At 56.3% G+C, this 18,853-nt stretch overlaps 1 protein-coding gene across 1 annotated transcript in view; it reads left to right on the forward strand.

Moving 5' to 3' along the window:
- Positions 1-18,853, forward strand: part of MVP (major vault protein) — a 71,322-nt gene that overhangs the window by 21,936 nt on the left and 30,533 nt on the right. Inside the window, 3 exon segments of the mRNA XM_076057712.1 lie at positions 1,682-1,805; positions 9,293-9,424; positions 16,039-16,133. Of these exon segments, the coding sequence (XP_075913827.1) occupies positions 1,682-1,805; positions 9,293-9,424; positions 16,039-16,133 (351 nt within the window).

Raw genomic sequence — 18,853 nt, forward strand, 5'->3', positions numbered from 1 at the left:
TGGGTTAGTGGGTGGGTGGGTGAGTGAGTGAGTGGTTGAGTGAGTGAGTGGGTGGGTGAGTGGGTGGGTGAGTGAGTGGGTGAGTGAGTGGGTGAGTGAGTGGGTGAGTGAGTGAGTGGGTGAGTGAGTGGGTGAGTGAGTGAGTAGGTGAGTGGGTGAGTGGGTGAGTGAGTGAGTGGGTGAGTGAGTGAGTGGGTGGGTGAGTGAGTGGGTGAGTGAGTGAGTAGGTGAGTGGGTGAGTGAGTGAGTAGGTGGGTGGGTGGGTGGGTGAGTGAGTGAGTGAGTGGGTGAGTGAGTGAGTGGGTGAGTAAGTGTGAGTGAGTGAGTGGGTGAGTGAGTGGGTGAGTGAGTGGGTGAGTGAGTGAGTAGGTGAGTGGGTGAGTGAGTGAGTAGGTGGGTGGGTGAGTGAGTGAGTGAGTGGGTGAGTGAGTGAGTGAGTGGGTGAGTGAGTGGGAGTGAGTGGGTGAGTGGGTGACTGAGTGAGTGAGTGGGTGGGTGAGTGGGTGAGTGAGTGGGTGAGTGGGTGAGTGGGTGAGTGAGTGAGTGAGTGGGTGGGTGAGTGGGTGGGTGAGTGGGTGAGTGAGTGAGTGGGTGAGTGGGTGGGTGAGTGATTGAGTGGGTGAGTGAGTGAGTGGGTGGGTGAGTGAGTGAGTGAGTGGGTGGGTGGGTGGGTGAGTGAGTGGGTAGTTGAGTGAGTGTGTGGGTGGGTGAGTGGGTGAGTGGGTGGGTGGGTGAGTGAGTGGGTGGGTGATTGAGTGGGTGAGTGCGTGGGTGAGTGGGTGGGTGGGTGAGTGAGTAAGTGAGTGGGTGGGTTGGTGAGTGGGTGGGTGGGTGGATGGGTGAGTGTGTGGGTGGATGGGTGAGTGTGTGGGTGAGTGAGTGTGTGAGTGGGTGAGTGTGTGGGTGGGTGAGTGGGTGGGTGAGTGAGTGGGTGGGTGGGTGTGTGAGTGAGTGAGTGGGTGGGTGAATGAGTGAGTGGGTGGTGAGTGAGTGATTGGGTGGTGAGTGGGTGAGTGGGTGAGTGAGTGGGTGAGTGGGTGAGTGAGTGAGTGGGTGAGTAGGTGAGTGAGTGGGTGCGTGAGTGGGTGGGTGAGTGAGTGGGTGGGTGGGTGTGTGAGTGAGTGAGTGAGTGGGTGGGTGAGTGGGTGAGTGGGTGAGTGAGTGGGTGGGTGAGTAGGTGAGTGGGTGGGTGAGTGAGTGGGTGAGTAAGTGAGTGAGTGAGTAGGTGGGTGAGTGAGTGGGTGAGTGTGTGAGTGAGTGAGTGGGTGAGTGGGTGAGTGAGTGGGTGAGTGAGTGGGTTAGTGAGTGAGTGGGTGGGTGAGTAGGTGAGTGGGTGAATGGGTGAGTGAGTGGGTGGGTGAGTAGGTGAGTGAGTGGGTGAGTGAGTGGGTGAGTGAGTGGGTGAGTGGGTGAGTGTGTAGGTGACTGACTAGTTGGGTGAGTGAGTGAGTGGGTGAGTGAGTAGGTGAGTGGGTGAGTGAGTGGGTGAGTGAGTAGGTGAGTGAGTGGGTGAGTAGGTGAGTGAGTGAGTGAGTAGGTGAGTGAGTGGGTGAGCTGGTGAGTGAGTAGGTGAGTGAGTGAGCAGGTGAGTGAGCTGGTGAGTGAGTAGGTGAGTGAGTAGGTGAGTAGGTGAGCTGGTGAGTGGTGAGTGAGCTGGTGAGTGTCTCCCCCCTCCCCCTAGGCGGTGTCTCCCCTCCGAGTCGTCCCGGTGGACTCTGCTCTGCGTCTCCGTGCACTGATTGACCACGAGGACGACTCTGGCGAGCGGCGCCTTGCAGGGGACGAGTGGCTCTTCCAGGGTCCTGGTGAGACCCCCTGTCTCCCTGTGTCTCCCTGTGTCTCCCTGTGTCTCTCTCTGTCTCCCTGTGTCTCCCTGTGTCTCCCTGTGTCTCTCCCTGTGTCTCCCTGTGTGTCTCTCTCTCTTCCAGGGTCCTGGTGAGACCCCTGTCTCCCTGTGTCTCCCTGTGTCTCCCTGTGTCTCTCTCTCTCTTCCAGGGTCCTGGTGAGACCCCTGTCTCCCTGTGTCTCCCTGTGTCTCCCTGTGTCTCTCTGTGTCTCCCTGTGTTCCCCTGTGTCTCCCTGTGTCTCCCTGTGTCCCCCGTGTCTCCCTGTGTCTCCCTGTGTCTCTCTCTCTCTCTTCCAGGGTCCTGGTGAGACCCCTGTCTCCCTGTGTCTCCCTGTGTCTCCCTGTGTCTCTCTGTGTCTCCCTGTGTTCCCCTGTGTCTCCCTGTGTCTCCCTGTGTCCCCCGTGTCTCCCTGTGTCTCCCTGTGTCTCTCTCTCTCTCTTCCAGGGTCCTGGTGAGACCCCCTGTCTCCCTGTGTCTCCCTGTGTCTCCCTGTGTCTCCCTGTGTCTCCCTGTCTCCCTGTGTCTCCCTGTGTCTCCCTGTGTCCCCCGTGTCTCCCTGTGTCTCCCTGTGTCTCTCTCTCTCTTCCAGGGTCCTGGTGAGACCCCCTGTCTCCCTGTGTCTCCCTGTGTCTCCCTGTGTCTCCCTGTGTCTCCCTGTGTCTCTCCCTGTGTCTCCCTGTGTCTCTCTCTCTCTTCCAGGGTCCTGGTGAGACCCCTGTCTCCCTGTGTCTCCCTGTGTCCCCCTGTGTCTCCCTGTGTCTCCCTGTGTTCCCCTGTGTCTCCCTGTGTCTCCCTGTGTCCCCCGTGTCTCCCTGTGTCTCCCTGTGTCTCTCTCTCTCTCTTCCAGGGTCCTGGTGAGACCCCCTGTCTCCCTGTGTCTCCCTGTGTCTCCCTGTGTCTCCCTGTCTCCCTGTGTCTCCCTGTGTCTCCCTGTGTCCCCCGTGTCTCCCTGTGTCTCCCTGTGTCTCTCTCTCTCTTCCAGGGTCCTGGTGAGACCCCTTGTCTCCCTGTGTCTCCCTGTGTCTCCCTGTGTCTCCCTGTGTCTCCCTGTGTCTCTCCCTGTGTCTCCCTGTGTCTCTCTCTCTCTTTCAGGGTCCTGGTGAGACCCCTGTCTCCCTGTGTCTCCCTGTGTCCCCCTGTGTCTCCCTGTGTCTCCCTGTGTTCCCCTGTGTCTCCCTGTGTCTCCCTGTGTCCCCCGTGTCTCCCTGTGTCTCCCTGTGTCTCTCTCTCTCTCTTCCAGGGTCCTGGTGAGACCCCCTGTCTCCCTGTGTCTCCCTGTGTCTCCCTGTCTCCCTGTGTCTCCCTGTGTCCCCCGTGTCTCCCTGTGTCTCCCTGTGTCTCTCTCTCTCTTCCAGGGTCCTGGTGAGACCCCCTGTCTCCCTGTGTCTCCCTGTGTCTCCCTGTGTCTCCCTGTGTCTCCCTGTGTCTCTCCCTGTGTCTCCCTGTGTCTCTCTCTCTCTTCCAGGGTCCTGGTGAGACCCCTGTCTCCCTGTGTCTCCCTGTGTCCCCCTGTGTCTCCCTGTGTCTCCCTCTGTTCCCCTGTGTCTCCCTGTGTCTCCCTGTGTCCCCCGTGTCTCCCTGTGTCTCCCTGTGTCTCTCTCTCTCTCTTCCAGGGTCCTGGTGAGACCCCCTGTCTCCCTGTGTCTCCCTGTGTCTCCCTGTGTCTCCCTGTCTCCCTGTGTCTCCCTGTGTCTCCCTGTGTCCCCCGTGTCTCCCTGTGTCTCCCTGTGTCTCTCTCTCTCTTCCAGGGTCCTGGTGAGACCCCCTGTCTCCCTGTGTCTCCCTGTGTCTCCCTGTGTCTCCCTGTGTCTCCCTGTGTCTCTCCCTGTGTCTCTCCCTGTGTCTCCCTGTGTCTCTCTCTCTCTTCCAGGGTCCTGGTGAGACCCCTGTCTCCCTGTGTCTCCCTGTGTCTCCCTGTGTCTCCCTGTGTCTCTCTCTCTCTTCCAGGGTCCTGGTGAGACCCCTGTCTCCCTGTGTCTTCCTGTGTCTCCCTGTGTCCCCCTGTGTCTCGCTGTGTCCCCCTGTGTCTCCCTGTGTCTCCCTGTGTGTCTCTCTCTCTCTTCCAGGGTCCTGGTGAGACCCTGTCTCCCTGTGTCTCCCTGTGTCTCCCTGTGTCTCCCTGTGTCTCCCTGTGTCTCCCTGTGTCTCTCTCTGTCTCCCTGTGTGTCTCTCTCTCTTCCAGGGTCCTGGTGAGACCCCTGTCTCCCTGTGTCTCCCTGTGTGTCTCTCTCTCTCTTCCAGGGTCCTGGTGAGACCCTGTCTCCCTGTGTCTCCCTGTGTCTCCCTGTGTCTCCCTGTGTCTCTCTCTGTCTCCCTGTGTCTCTCTCTCTCTTCCAGGGTCCTGGTGAGACCCCTGTCTCCCTGTGTCTCCCTGTGTCTCCCTGTGTCTCCCTGTGTCTCTCTCTGTCTCCCTGTGTCTCCCCCTGTCTCCCTGTGTCTCCCTGTGTCTCCCTGTGTCTCCCTGTGTCTCCCTGTGTCTCTCCCTGTGTCCCTGTGTTTCCCTGTGTCTCCCTGTGTCTCCCTGTGTCTCTTTGTGTCTCCCTGTGTCTCTTTGTGTCTCCCTGTGTCTCCCTGTGTCTCCCTGTCTCCCTGTGTCTCCCTGTGTCTCTCTCTGTCTCCCTGTGTCTCCCTGTGTCTCCCTGTGTCTCCCTGTGTCTCTCTCTCTCTTCCAGGGTCCTGGTGAGACCCCTGTCTCCCTGTGTCTTCCTGTGTCTCCCTGTGTCTCGCTGTGTCCCCCTGTGTCTCTCTCTGTCTCCCTGTGTGTCTCTCTCTCTTCCAGGGTCCTGGTGAGACCCCTGTCTCCCTGTGTCTCCCTGTGTCTCCCTGTGTCTCCCTGTGTCTCCCTGTGTCTCCCCCTGTCTCCCTGTGTCTCTCTCTGTCTCCCTGTGTCTCTCTCTCTCTTCCAGGGTCCTGGTGAGACCCCTGTCTCCCTGTGTCTCCCTGTGTCTCCCTGTGTCTCCCTGTGTCTCTCTCTGTCTCCCTGTGTCTCCCCCTGTCTCCCTGTGTCCCTGTGTCTCCCTGTGTCTCCCTGTGTCTCCCTGTGTCTCCCTGTGTCTCTCCCTGTGTCCCTGTGTCTCCCTGTGTCTCCCTGTGTCTCCCTGTGTCTCTTTGTGTCTCCCTGTGTCTCTTTGTGTCTCCCTGTGTCTCCCTGTGTCTCCCTGTCTCCCTGTGTCTCCCTGTGTCTCTCTCTGTCTCCCTGTGTCTCCCTGTGTCTCCCTGTGTCTCCCTGTGTCTCTCTCTCTCTTCCAGGGTCCTGGTGAGACCCCCTGTCTCCCTGTGTCTCCCTGTGTCTCCCTGTGTCTCTCTCTCTTCCAGGGTCCTGGTGAGACCCCCTGTCTCCCTGTGTCTCCCTGTGTCTCCCTGTGTCTCCCTGTGTGTCTCTCTCTCTTCCAGGGTCCTGGTGAGACCCCTGTCTCCCTGTGTCTCCCTGTGTCTCCCCCTGTGTCTCCCTGTGTCTCTCTCTCTCTTCCAGGGTCCTGGTGAGACCCCTGTCTCCCTGTGTCTCCCTGTGTCTCCCTGTGTCTCCCTGTGTGTCTCTCTCTCTTCCAGGGTCCTGGTGAGACCCCTGTCTCCCTGTGTCTCCCTGTGTCTCCCTGTGTCTCTCTCTCTCTTCCAGGGTCCTGGTGAGACCCCCTGTCTCCCTGTGTCTCCCTGTGTCTCCCTGTGTGTCTCTCTCTCTTCCAGGGTCCTGGTGAGACCCCTGTCTCCCTGTGTCTCCCTGTGTCTCCCTGTGTGTCTCTCTCTTTTCCAGGGTCCTTGTGAGACCCCTGTCTCCCTGTGTCTCCCTGTGTCTCCCTGTGTCTCCCTGTGTCTCTCTCTCTCTTCCAGGGTCCTGGTGAGACCCCTGTCTCCCTGTGTCTCCCTGTGTCTCCCTGTGTCTCTCTCTGTCTCCCTGTGTCTCCCTGTGTCTCCCTGTGTCCCCCTGTGTCTCCCTGTGTCTCCCTGTGTCTCCCTGTGTCTCTCTCTCTTTTCCAGGGTCCTGGTGAGACCCCCTGTCTCCCTGTGTCTCCCTGTGTCTCCCTGTGTCTCCCCCTGTGTCTCCCTGTGTCTCTCTCTGTCTCCCTGTGTCTCCCTGTGTCTCCCTGTATCCCCCTGTGTCTCCCTGTGTCTCTCTCTGTCTCTCACCCTGTGTCTCCCTGTGTCTCCCTGTGTCTCTCTCTGTCTCTCACCCTGTGTCTCCCTGTGTCCCCCTGTGTCTCTCTCTCTGTGTCTCCCTGTGTCTCCCTGTGTCTCTCTCTCTGTCTCCCTGTGTCTCCCTGTGTCTCCCCCTGTGTCTCCCTGTCTCCCTGTGTCTCCCTGTGTCTCCCTGTGTCACCCTGTGTCTCTCTCTGTCTCCCTGTGTCTCCCTGTGTCTCCCTGTCTCCCTGTGTCTCTCTCTGTCTCCCTGTGTCCCCTTGTGTCTCCCTGTGTCAACCTGTGTCTCTCTCTGTCTCCCTGTGTCTCTCTGTGTCTCCCTGTGTCTCCCTGTGTCTCCCTGTCTCCCTGTGTCTCTCTCTGTCTCCTTGTGTCTCCCTGTGTCTCCCTGTGTCCCCCTGTGTCTCCCTGTGTCCCCCTGTGTCTCTCTCTTCCAGGGTCCTGGTGAGACCCCTGTCTCCCTGTGTCTCCCTGTGTCTCCCTGTGTCTCTCTCTCTCATCCAGGGTCCTGGTGAGACCCACTGTCTCCCTGTGTCTCCCTGTGTCCCCCTGTGTCTCCCTGTGTCTCTCTCTGTCTCCCTGTGTCTCCCTGTGTCTCCCTGTGTCTCCCTGTGTCTCTGTCTCCCTGTGTCTCTCTCTGTCTCCCTGTGTCTCCCTGTGTCTCTGTCTCCCTGTGTCTCTCTCTGTCTCCCTGTGTCTCCCTGTGTCTCCCTGTGTCTCTCTCTCTGTCTCCCTGTGTCTCCCTGTGTCTCTGTCTCCCTGTGTCTCTCTCTGTCTCCCTGTGTCTCCCTGTGTCTCCCTGTGTCTCTCTGTCTCCCTGTGTCTCTCTCTGTCTCCCTGTGTCTCCCTGTGTCTCTCTCTGTCTCCCTGTGTCTCTCTCTGTCTCCCTGTGTCTCTCTCTGTCTCCTTGTGTCTCCCTGTGTCTCCCCCTGTGTCTCCCTGTGTCTCTCTCTGTCTCCCTGTGTCTCTCTCTGTCTCCCTGTGTCTCTCTCTGTCTCCCTGTGTCTCCCTGTGTCTCCCCCTGTGTCTCTCTCTCTCTTCCAGGGTCCTGGTGAGACCCCTGTCTCCCTGTGTCTCCCTGTGTCTCCCTGTGTCTCTCTCTGTCTCCCTGTGTCTCCCTGTGTCTCCCTGTGTCCCCCTGTGTCTCCCTGTGTCTCCCTGTGTCTCTCTCTCTTTTCCAGGGTCCTGGTGAGACCCCCTGTCTCCCTGTGTCTCCCTGTGTCTCCCTGTGTCTCCCCCTGTGTCTCCCTGTGTCTCTCTCTGTCTCCCTGTGTCTCCCTGTGTCTCCCTGTATCCCCCTGTGTCTCCCTGTGTCTCTCTCTGTCTCTCACCCTGTGTCTCCCTGTGTCTCCCTGTGTCTCTCTCTGTCTCTCACCCTGTGTCTCCCTGTGTCCCCCTGTGTCTCTCTCTCTGTGTCTCCCTGTGTCTCCCTGTGTCTCTCTCTCTGTCTCCCTGTGTCTCCCTGTGTCTCCCCCTGTGTCTCCCTGTCTCCCTGTGTCTCCCTGTGTCTCCCTGTGTCACCCTGTGTCTCTCTCTGTCTCCCTGTGTCTCCCTGTGTCTCCCTGTCTCCCTGTGTCTCTCTCTGTCTCCCTGTGTCCCCTTGTGTCTCCCTGTGTCAACCTGTGTCTCTCTCTGTCTCCCTGTGTCTCTCTGTGTCTCCCTGTGTCTCCCTGTGTCTCCCTGTCTCCCTGTGTCTCTCTCTGTCTCCTTGTGTCTCCCTGTGTCTCCCTGTGTCCCCCTGTGTCTCCCTGTGTCCCCCTGTGTCTCTCTCTTCCAGGGTCCTGGTGAGACCCCTGTCTCCCTGTGTCTCCCTGTGTCTCCCTGTGTCTCTCTCTCTCATCCAGGGTCCTGGTGAGACCCACTGTCTCCCTGTGTCTCCCTGTGTCTCCCTGTGTCCCCCTGTGTCTCCCTGTGTCTCTCTCTGTCTCCCTGTGTCTCCCTGTGTCTCCCTGTGTCTCCCTGTGTCTCTGTCTCCCTGTGTCTCTCTCTGTCTCCCTGTGTCTCCCTGTGTCTCTGTCTCCCTGTGTCTCTCTCTGTCTCCCTGTGTCTCCCTGTGTCTCCCTGTGTCTCTCTCTGTCTCCCTGTGTCTCCCTGTGTCTCTGTCTCCCTGTGTCTCTCTCTGTCTCCCTGTGTCTCCCTGTGTCTCCCTGTGTCTCTCTGTCTCCCTGTGTCTCTCTCTGTCTCCCTGTGTCTCCCTGTGTCTCTCTCTGTCTCCCTGTGTCTCTCTCTGTCTCCCTGTGTCTCTCTCTGTCTCCTTGTGTCTCCCTGTGTCTCCCCCTGTGTCTCCCTGTGTCTCTCTCTGTCTCCCTGTGTCTCTCTCTGTCTCCCTGTGTCTCTCTCTGTCTCCCTGTGTCTCCCTGTGTCTCCCCCTGTGTCTCCCTGTGTCTCTCTCTGTCTCCCTGTGTCTCTCTCTGTCTCCCTGTGTCTCCCTGTGTCTCCCTGTGTCTCTCTCTGTCTCCCTGTGTCTCCCTGTGTCTCCCCCTGTGTCTCCCTGTGTCTCTCTCTGTCTCCCTGTGTCTCTCTCTGTCTCCCTGTGTCTCCCTGTGTCTCCCCCTGTGTCTCCCTGTGTCTCTCTCTGTCTCCCTGTGTCTCTCTCTGTCTCCCTGTGTCTCCCTGTGTCTCCCTGTGTCTCTCTCTGTCTCCCTGTGTCTCCCTGTGTCTCCCCCTGTGTCTCCCTGTGTCTCTCTCTGTCTCCCTGTGTCTCTCTCTGTCTCCCTGTGTCTCTCTCTGTCTCCCTGTGTCTCCCTGTGTCTCCCCCTGTGTCTCCCTGTGTCTCTCTCTGTCTCCCTGTGTCTCTCTCTGTCTCCCTGTGTCTCCCTGTGTCTCCCTGTGTGAGTGCTAACCACTGCACCACCGCTCCCCCGCCAGGCACGTACATCCCGCACAAGGAGGTGGAGGTGGTGGAGTCTCTGTGTCTGTGTGAGTGTGTGTGAGTCTCTGTGTGTGTGTCTGTGTGAGTCTCTGTGTGAGTGTCTGTATGAGTGTCTGTGTGAGTGCTAACCACTGCACCACCACCGCTCATCTGCCAGCCACGTACATCCCGCACAAGGAGGTGGAGGTGGTGGAGTCTCTGTGAGTGTGTGAGTGTCTGTGTGAGTGTCTGAGTCTCTGTATGAGTCTCTGTGTGTGTGTCTGTGTGTGAGTGCTAACCACTGCACCACCACCGCTGTCCCTGCCAGCCACGTACATCCCGCACAAGGAGGTGGAGGTGGTGGAGTCTCTGTGTGAGTGTGAGTGTGTGAGTGTGTGAGTGAGTCTCTGTGTCTGTGTGTGTGTCTGTGTGTGTGTGCTAACCACCGCTGCCCCGCCAGCCACGTACATCCCGCACAAGGAGGTGGAGGTGGTGGAGTCTCTGCGTGCCACCATCGTGTTGCCCAACCACGCCGTGAAGCTGCGAGCTCGTCGCGACCTCGTGGACCGTGCCAGCAACACACGAGTGACGGGTGAGCCCACACGCAGACTCCTGCAACACGTGTGTCACTGTGTGTGTCAGTGTGTGTCACTGTGTGTGTGTGTCACTGTGTGTGTGTGTGTCACTGTGTGTGTGTCACTGTGTCAGTGTGTGTCACTGTGTCACTGTGTCAGTGTGTGTCACTGTGTGTGTGTGTGTGTCACTGTGTCACTGTGTGTGTGTGTGACTGTGTGTGTGTGTGTCACTGTGTGTATCTGTGTGTCACTGTGTGTGTGTGTCACTGTGTGTGTGTCACTGTGTCAGTGTGTGTGTGTGTGTGTCAGTGTGTGTGTGTGACTGTGTGTGTGTCTGTGTGTGTGTGTGTGTCAGTGTGTGTGTGTCTGTGTGTGTGTGTCACTGTGTGTGTCACTGTGTGTGTGTGTGACTGTGTGTGTGTGTCACTGTGTCAGTGTGTGTGTGTGTCACTGTGTGTGTCAGTGTGTGTGACTGTGTGTGTGTCACTGTGTGTGTCTGTGTTTGTGTGTGTGTCACTGTGTGTGTCACTGTGTGTGTCAGTGTGTGACTGTGTGTGTCTGTGTGTGTGTCACTGTGTGTGTCACTGTGTCAGTGTGTGTCACTGTGTCAGTGTGTGTCACTGTGTCAGTGTGTGTGTGTGTGTCTGTGTGTGTGTCTGTGTGTGTCAGTGTGTGTGTGACTGTGTCAGTGTGTGTGTGTGTGTGTCAGTGTGTGTCTGTGTGTGTGTCAGTGTGTGTGTGTGTCACTGTGTGTGTGTGACTGTGTGTGTGACTGTGTGTGTCTCTGTGTGTCTGTGTGTGTGTGTGTGTCACTGTGTGTATCAGTGTGTGTCTGTGTGTGTTTGTGTGTGTGTCAGTGTGTGTCTGTGTGTGTCTGTGTGTGAGTGTCAGTGTGTGTGTCAGTGTGTGTGTGTGTCAGTGTGTCTGTGTGTGTCTCTGTGTCAGTGTGTGTGTGTCAGTGTGTGTGTCAGTGTGTGTGTGTGTGTGTCAGTGTGTGTCTGTGTGTGTCTCTGTGTCAGTGTGTGTGTGTCAGTGTGTGTGTGTGACTGTGTGTGTGTCTGTGTGTGTGTGTGTGTCAGTGTGTGTGTGTCTGTGTGTGTGTGTCACTGTGTGTGTCACTGTGTGTGTGTGTGACTGTGTGTGTGTGTCACTGTGTCAGTGTGTGTGTGTGTCACTGTGTGTGTCAGTGTGTGTGACTGTGTGTGTGTCACTGTGTGTGTCTGTGTTTGTGTGTGTGTCACTGTGTGTGTCACTGTGTGTGTCAGTGTGTGACTGTGTGTGTCTGTGTGTGTGTCACTGTGTGTGTCACTGTGTCAGTGTGTGTCACTGTGTCAGTGTGTGTCACTGTGTCAGTGTGTGTGTGTGTGTCTGTGTGTGTGTCTGTGTGTGTCAGTGTGTGTGTGACTGTGTCAGTGTGTGTGTGTGTGTGTCAGTGTGTGTCTGTGTGTGTGTCAGTGTGTGTGTGTGTCACTGTGTGTGTGTGACTGTGTGTGTGACTGTGTGTGTCTCTGTGTGTCTGTGTGTGTGTGTGTGTCACTGTGTGTATCAGTGTGTGTCTGTGTGTGTTTGTGTGTGTGTCAGTGTGTGTCTGTGTGTGTCTGTGTGTGAGTGTCAGTGTGTGTGTCAGTGTGTGTGTGTGTCAGTGTGTCTGTGTGTGTCTCTGTGTCAGTGTGTGTGTGTCAGTGTGTGTGTCAGTGTGTGTGTGTGTGTGTCAGTGTGTGTCTGTGTGTGTCTCTGTGTCAGTGTGTGTGTGTCAGTGTGTGTGTGTGACTGTGTGTGTGTCTGTGTGTGTGTGTGTGTCAGTGTGTGTGTGTCTGTGTGTGTGTGTCACTGTGTGTGTCACTGTGTGTGTGTGTGACTGTGTGTGTGTGTCACTGTGTCAGTGTGTGTGTGTCACTGTGTGTGTCAGTGTGTGTGACTGTGTGTGTGTCACTGTGTGTGTCTGTGTTTGTGTGTGTGTCACTGTGTGTGTCACTGTGTGTGTCAGTGTGTGACTGTGTGTGTCTGTGTGTGTGTCACTGTGTGTGTCACTGTGTCAGTGTGTGTCACTGTGTCAGTGTGTGTCACTGTGTCAGTGTGTGTGTGTGTGTCTGTGTGTGTGTCTGTGTGTGTCAGTGTGTGTGTGACTGTGTCAGTGTGTGTGTGTGTGTGTCAGTGTGTGTCTGTGTGTGTGTCAGTGTGTGTGTGTGTCACTGTGTGTGTGTGACTGTGTGTGTGACTGTGTGTGTCTCTGTGTGTCTGTGTGTGTGTGTGTGTCACTGTGTGTATCAGTGTGTGTCTGTGTGTGTTTGTGTGTGTGTCAGTGTGTGTCTGTGTGTGTCTGTGTGTGAGTGTCAGTGTGTGTGTCAGTGTGTGTGTGTGTCAGTGTGTCTGTGTGTGTCTCTGTGTCAGTGTGTGTGTGTCAGTGTGTGTGTCAGTGTGTGTGTGTGTGTGTGTGTCAGTGTGTGTCTGTGTGTGTCTCTGTGTCAGTGTGTGTGTGTCAGTGTGTGTGTCAGTGTGTGTGTCACTGTGTGTGACTGTGTGTGTGTGACTGTGTCAGTGACTGTGTCAGTGTGTGTGTGTGTGTGTCTGTGTGTGTGTGTCAGTGTGTGTGTGTCACTGTGTGTGTGTGTGTGTCTGTGTGTGTGTGACTGTGTCACTGTGTCAGTGTGTGTGTGTGTGTCTGTGTGTGTGTGACTGTGTGTGTCAGTGTGTGTGTGTGTGTGTCTGTGTGTGTTTGTGTGTGTGTCTGTGTGTGTGTGTGTGACTGTGTGTGTCAGTGTGTGTGTGTGTCTGTGTGTGTGTGACAGTGTGTGTCACTGTGTGTGTGTGACTGTGTCAGTGTGTCACTGTGTGTGTGACTGTGTGTGTGTGACTGTGTGTGTGTGTGTCACTGTGTGTGTGTGTCAGTGTGTGTCTGTGTGTGTGTGTGTGACTGTGTGTGTGTGTGTCACTGTGTGTGTGTCAGTGTGTGTCTGTGTGTGTGTGACTGTGTGTCTGTGTGTGTCTGTGTGTGTCAGTGTGTGTGTGACTGTGTGATTGTGTCTGTGTGTGTGTGACTGTGTCAGTGACTGTGTCAGTGTGTCTGTGTCAGTGTGTGTGTGTGTCACTGTGTGTGTGACTGTGTGTGTGTGACTGTGTGATTGTGTCTGTGTGTGTCTCTGTGTGTGTGTCAGTGTCTGTGTGTCAGTGTGTGTCTGTGTGTCAGTGTGTGTGTGACTGTGTGATTGTGTCTGTGTGTGTCACTTTGTCAGTGTGTGTGTGTGTGTCTGTGTGTGTCAGTGTGTGTGTCTGTGTGTGTGTCAGTGTGTGTGTGTGTGTCAGTGTTTGTGTGTCTGTGTGTGTGTGACTGTGTGTGTGTCTGTGTGTGTGTCAGTGTGTGTGTGTGTCACTGTGTGTGTGTGACTGTGTGATTGTGTCTGTGTGTGTCTCTGTGTGTCTGTGTGTGTGTGTGTGTCACTGTGTGTATCAGTGTGTGTCTGTGTGTGTTTGTGTGTGTGTCAGTGTGTGTCTGTGTGTGTCTGTGTGTGAGTGTCAGTGTGTGTGTCAGTGTGTGTGTGTGTCAGTGTGTCTGTGTGTGTCTCTGTGTCAGTGTGTGTGTGTCAGTGTGTGTGTCAGTGTGTGTGTGTGTCAGTGTGTGTCTGTGTGTGTCTCTGTGTCAGTGTGTGTGTGTCAGTGTGTGTGTCAGTGTGTGTGTCACTGTGTGTGACTGTGTGTGTGTGACTGTGTCAGTGACTGTGTCAGTGTGTGTGTGTGTGTGTCTGTGTGTGTGTGTCAGTGTGTGTGTGTGTGTCACTGTGTGTGACTGTGTGACTGTGTGTGTGTCACTGTGTGTGTGTGTGTCTGTGTGTGTGTGTGTCAGTGTCTGTGTGTGTGTGTCTGTGTGTGTGTCACTGTGTGTGTCAGTGTGTGTGTCAGTGTGTGTGTGTCAGTGTGTGTGTGTGTTTGTGTGTGTGTCTGTGTGTGTGTGTGTGACTGTGTGTGTCAGTGTGTGTGTGTTTCTGTGTGTGTGTGACTGTGTGTGTCAGTGTGTGTGTGTGTGTCTGTGTGTGTTTGTGTGTGTGTGTCAGTGTGTGTGTGTGTGTCAGTGTGTGTGTGTGTGTCAGTGTGTGTGTGTCAGTGTGTGTCTGTGTGTGTGTGGCTGTGTGTGTGTGTGTCTGTGTGTGTGTGGCTGTGTGTGTGTGTGTCTGTGTGTGTGTGTCAGTGTGTCTCTGTGTGTGTGTGTGTGTCACTGTGTCAGTGTGTGTGTGTTTGTGTGTGTCAGTGTGTGTCTGTGTGTGTCAGTGTGTGTCACTGTGTGTGTGTCACTGTGTCAGTGTGTGTGTGTGTCAGTGTGTGTGTGTGTCAGTGTGTGTGTCTCTGTGTCTGTGTGTGTGTGTCTGTGTGTGTGTGTGTCTGAGTGTGTGTGTATGTGTGTGTGTTTGTGTGTGTGTCAATGTGTGTGTGTGTCAGTGTGTGTCTGTGTGTGTCACTGTGTGTGTCAGTGTGTGTGTCACTGTGTCAGTGTGTGTGTGTGTCAGTGTGTGTGTCAGTGTGTGTGTCAGTGTGTGTGTCAGTTTGTGTGTCTGTGTGTGTCAGTGTGTGTGTGTGTGTCAGTGTGTGTGTGTGTGTGTCACTGTGTCAGTGTCTGTGTGTGTCAGTGTGTGTGTCACTGTGTGTGTGTATGTGTCACTGTGTCAGTGTGTGTGTGTGTGTCAGTGTGTGTGTGTCACTGTGTCAGTGTGTGTGTGTCAGTGTGTGTGTCAGTGTGTGTGTGTCATTGTGTGTGTCATTGTGTGTGTCAGTGTGTGTGTCAGTGTGTGTGTCAGTGTGTGTGTGTGTGTGTCACTGTGTCAGTGTGTGTGTGTGTCTGTGTGTGTGTGTCAGTGTCTGTGTGTGTGTGTCAGTGTGTGTCTGTGTGTGTGTGTCACTGTGTGTGTGTGTGTCTGTGTGTGTGTGTCTGTGTGTGTGTGTCTGTGTGAGTGTCAGTGTCAGTGTCTGTGTGCGTGTGTGTCACTGTGTCAGTGTCTGTGTGTCTGTGTGTGTGTCAGTGTGTGTGTGTGTGTCAGTGTGTGTGTGTCTGTGTGTGTCAGTGTGTGTGTCTGTGTATGTGTCAGTGTGTGTCTGTCTGTGTGTGTGTGTGTGTCAGTGTGTGTGTCTGTGTGTGTGTGTCTGTGTGTATGTCTGTGTGTCAGTGTGTGTGTGTGTCAGTGTGTGTGTTTGTCTGTGTGTGTGTGTGTCAGTATGTGTGAGTGTGTGTGTGTAGTGTAGCGGGTAGCGCTACACTGCACTAAGAACCCGGCGATTCCCGCTCACGGCCAACACCAGCGGTGACGATTCTCTGAACCGGTCCTGGGCCTCCCCTAGGTCGACTCAGCCTCAAACGAGCAGTAGCTGGTGTAGCGGTGGTGTAGTAGTGGTGGTGTAGTAGTGGTGGTGTAGTAGTGCTGGTGTAGTGGTGGTGTAGCGGTGGTGTAGTAGTGGTGGTGTAGTAGTGGTGGTGTAGTAGTGGTGGTGTAGTGGTGTAGTAGTGGTGGTGGTGGTGTAGTAGTGGTGGTGTAGTAGTAGTGGTGGTGTAGTAGTGGTGGTGGTGTAGTAGTGGTGGTGTAGTAGTAGTGGTGGTGTAGTAGTGGTGTAGTAGTGGTGGTGTAGTAGTGGTGGTGTAGTAGTAGTGGTGGTGTAGTAGTGGTGGTGGTGTAGTAGTGGTGGTGGTGTAGTAGTGGTGTAGTAGTGGTGGTGGTGTAGTAGTGGTGGTGTAGTAGTGGTGGTGTAGTAGTGGTGGTGTAGTAGTGGTGGTGTAGTAGTGGTGGTGTAGTAGTAGTGGTGTAGTAGTGGTGGTGTAGTAGTAGTGGTGTACTGGTGGTGTAGTAGTGCAGGGAACATCGCTAGCACTGGGGGAGAGACAAAGGCGGCCGGGCGTGGTGGTCCTGACCACCCACCCCCTCTGTGTGTGTAGCCACAGTGCCGGTAGCCTTCATAGACGCTGCTGCTACTGCTACTAACACAGCACTTGCCCCTACAGCCTGCTACAGGCTACCTGGGGGAGCTTTGTGTCTATAGGCGCTGCTGCTACTAACAGCACTTGCCCCTACAGCCTGCTACAGACTACCTGGGGGAGCTTTGTCGTTGTGTATACGGGTGAACGGGTGGGGTGAGATTGTGGGTGAGAGAGTGAGTGGGTGAGTGAGTGAGTGGGTGACTGAGTGAGTGGGTGAGTGAGTGGGTGAGTGAGTGGGTGAGTGAGTGAGTGGGTGGGTGAGTGGGTGGGTGAATGGGTGGGTGAGTGAGTGAGTGGGTGGGTGATTGAGTGAGTGGGTGGGTGAGTGAGTGAGTGAGTGAATGGGTGAGTGGGTGAGTGAGTGAGTGGATGAGTGAGTGGGTGGGTGAGTGGGTGAGTGGGTGAGTGAGTTAGTGGGTGGGGGAGTGGGTGAGTAAGTGGGTGGGTGGGTGAGTGAGTGAGTGGGTGGGTGAGTGAGTAGGTGAGTGAGTGGGTGAATGGGTGAGTGAGTGGGTGAATGGGTGAGTGAGTGAGTGGGTGAGTGAGTGAGTGAGTGGGTGAGTGAGTGAGTGAGTGGGTGGGTGAGTGGTTAAGTGAGTGAGTGAGTGGGTGAGTGAGTGGGTGAGTGGCTGAGTGGGTGAGTGAGTGGGTGACGAGGTGAGGCTCGCTCACCAGGTGAGGAGTGGTTATGGAGGAAGCTCGGCGCTTACCTCCCTGGCGCATATGAGGAGGTGGTGGAGATCGTCTCAGCTCACATCCTCACCGACAAGGTGAGCACCACCACCACCACTCACCACCACTCACCACCACTCATCACCACTCACCACCACCACTCACCACCACACACCACCACCACTCACCACCACCACACTCACCACCACTCACCACCACCACTCACCACCACCACTCACCACCACTCACCACCACCACTCACCACCACCACTCACCACCACTCACCACCACCACTCACCACCACCACTCACCACCACTCACCACCACCACTCACCACCACTCACCACCACTCACCACCACTCACCACCACCACTCACCACCACCACTCACCACCACTCACCACCACCACTCACCACCAATCACCACCACTCACCACCACACTCACCACCACCAATCACCACCACACTGACACCGCTCACCACCACCACTCACCACCACCACTCACCACCACTCACCACCACCACTCACCAGCACTCACCACCACTCACCACCACTCACCACTCACCACCACCACTCACCACCACCACCACCACTCACCACCACACACCACCACACACCACCATCACCACCACCACGACCACTCACCACCACTCACCACGACCACTCACCACCACTCACCACCACTCACCACCACACTCACCACCACACACCACCACACACCACCACCACACACCACCACTCACCACCACCACACTCACCACCACTCACCACCACACACCACCACCACTCACCACCACTCACCACCACACTCACCACCACCACCACACTCACCACCACCACCACTCGCCACCACCACTCACCACCACCACACTCACCACCACTCACCACCACCACTCACCACCACACACCACCACCACACTCACCACCACACACCACCACCACCACCACACTCACCACCACTCACCACCACTCACCACACTCACCACCACTCACCACCACTCACCACCACCACTCACCACCACTCACCACCACTCACCACACTCACCACCACACACAACCACCACCACACTCACCACCCACCACCACCACTCACCACCACCACTCACCACCACTCACCACCACTCACCACACTCACCACCACACACAACCACCACCACACCCACCACCACCACTCACCACCACTCACCACCACAAACCACCACACACCACCACACACCACCACCACACTCACCGCCACTCACCACCACTCACCACCACCACTCACCACCACCACTCATCACCACCACCACACTCACCACCACTCACCACCACACACCACCACCACTCACCACCACACACCACCACACACCACCACACACCACCACCACCACTCACCACCACTCGCCACCACACTCACCACCACTCACCACCACCACTCACAACCCCACTCACCACCACTCACCACCACTCACCACCACCACACTCACCACCACACACAACCACCACCACACTCACCACCCACCACCACCACTCACCACCACCACTCACCACCACACACCACCACACACCACCACCACCACCACTCACCACCACTCACCACCACCACACTCACCACCACTCACCAACACACACCACCACACACCACCACACACCACCACACACCACCACCACACTCACCACCACTCACCACACACACACCCACACACCACCACACACACCACCACACACCACCACCACACACCACCACTCACCACCACCACTCACCACCACTCACCACCACACACCACCACCACTCACCACCACTCACCACCACACTCCCCACCACCACCACACTCACCACCACCACCACTCGCCACCACCACTCACCACCACCACACTCACCACCACTCACCACCACCACTCACCACCACACACCACCACCACACTCACCACCACACACCACCACCACCACCACACTCACCACCACTCACCACCACTCACCACACTCACCACCACTCACCACCACTCACCACCACCACTCACCACCACTCACCACCACTCACCACACTCACCACCACCACAACCACCACCACACTCACCACACTCACACCACCACCACCACCACTCACCACCACCACTCACCACCACTCACCACCACTCACCACACTCACCACCACACACAACCACCACCACACCCACCACCACCACTCACCACCACTCACCACCACACACCACCACACACCACCACACACCACCACCACACTCACCGCCACTCACCACCACTCACCACCACCACTCACCACCACCACTCATCACCACCACCACACTCACCACCACTCACCACCACACACCACCACCACTCACCACCACACACCACCACACACCACCACACACCACCACCACCACTCACCACCACTCGCCACCACACTCACCACCACTCACCACCACCACTCACAACCCCACTCACCACCACTCACCACCACTCACCACCACCACACTCACCACCACACACAACCCTCACCACCCACCACCACCACTCACCACCACCACTCACCACCACACACCACCACACACCACCACCACCACCACTCACCACCACTCACCACCACCACACTCACCACCACTCACCAACACACACCACCACACACCACCACACACCACCACACACCACCACCACACTCACCACCACTCACCACCACTCACCACCACCACTCACCACCACCACTCATCACCACCACCACACTCACCACCACTCACCACCACACACCACCACCACTCACCACCACTCACCACCACTCACCACCACCACTCACCACCACTCGCCACCACACTCACCACCACTCCACCACCACCTCACCAC

This window comes from Petromyzon marinus, chromosome 84 (genome assembly GCF_048934315.1).
Source record: "Petromyzon marinus isolate PM22_M1 ecotype Great Lakes invasive population chromosome 84, UKy_Petmar_22M1.pri1.0, whole genome shotgun sequence".
In the NCBI taxonomy this organism is placed as follows: domain Eukaryota; kingdom Metazoa; phylum Chordata; class Hyperoartia; order Petromyzontiformes; family Petromyzontidae; genus Petromyzon; species Petromyzon marinus.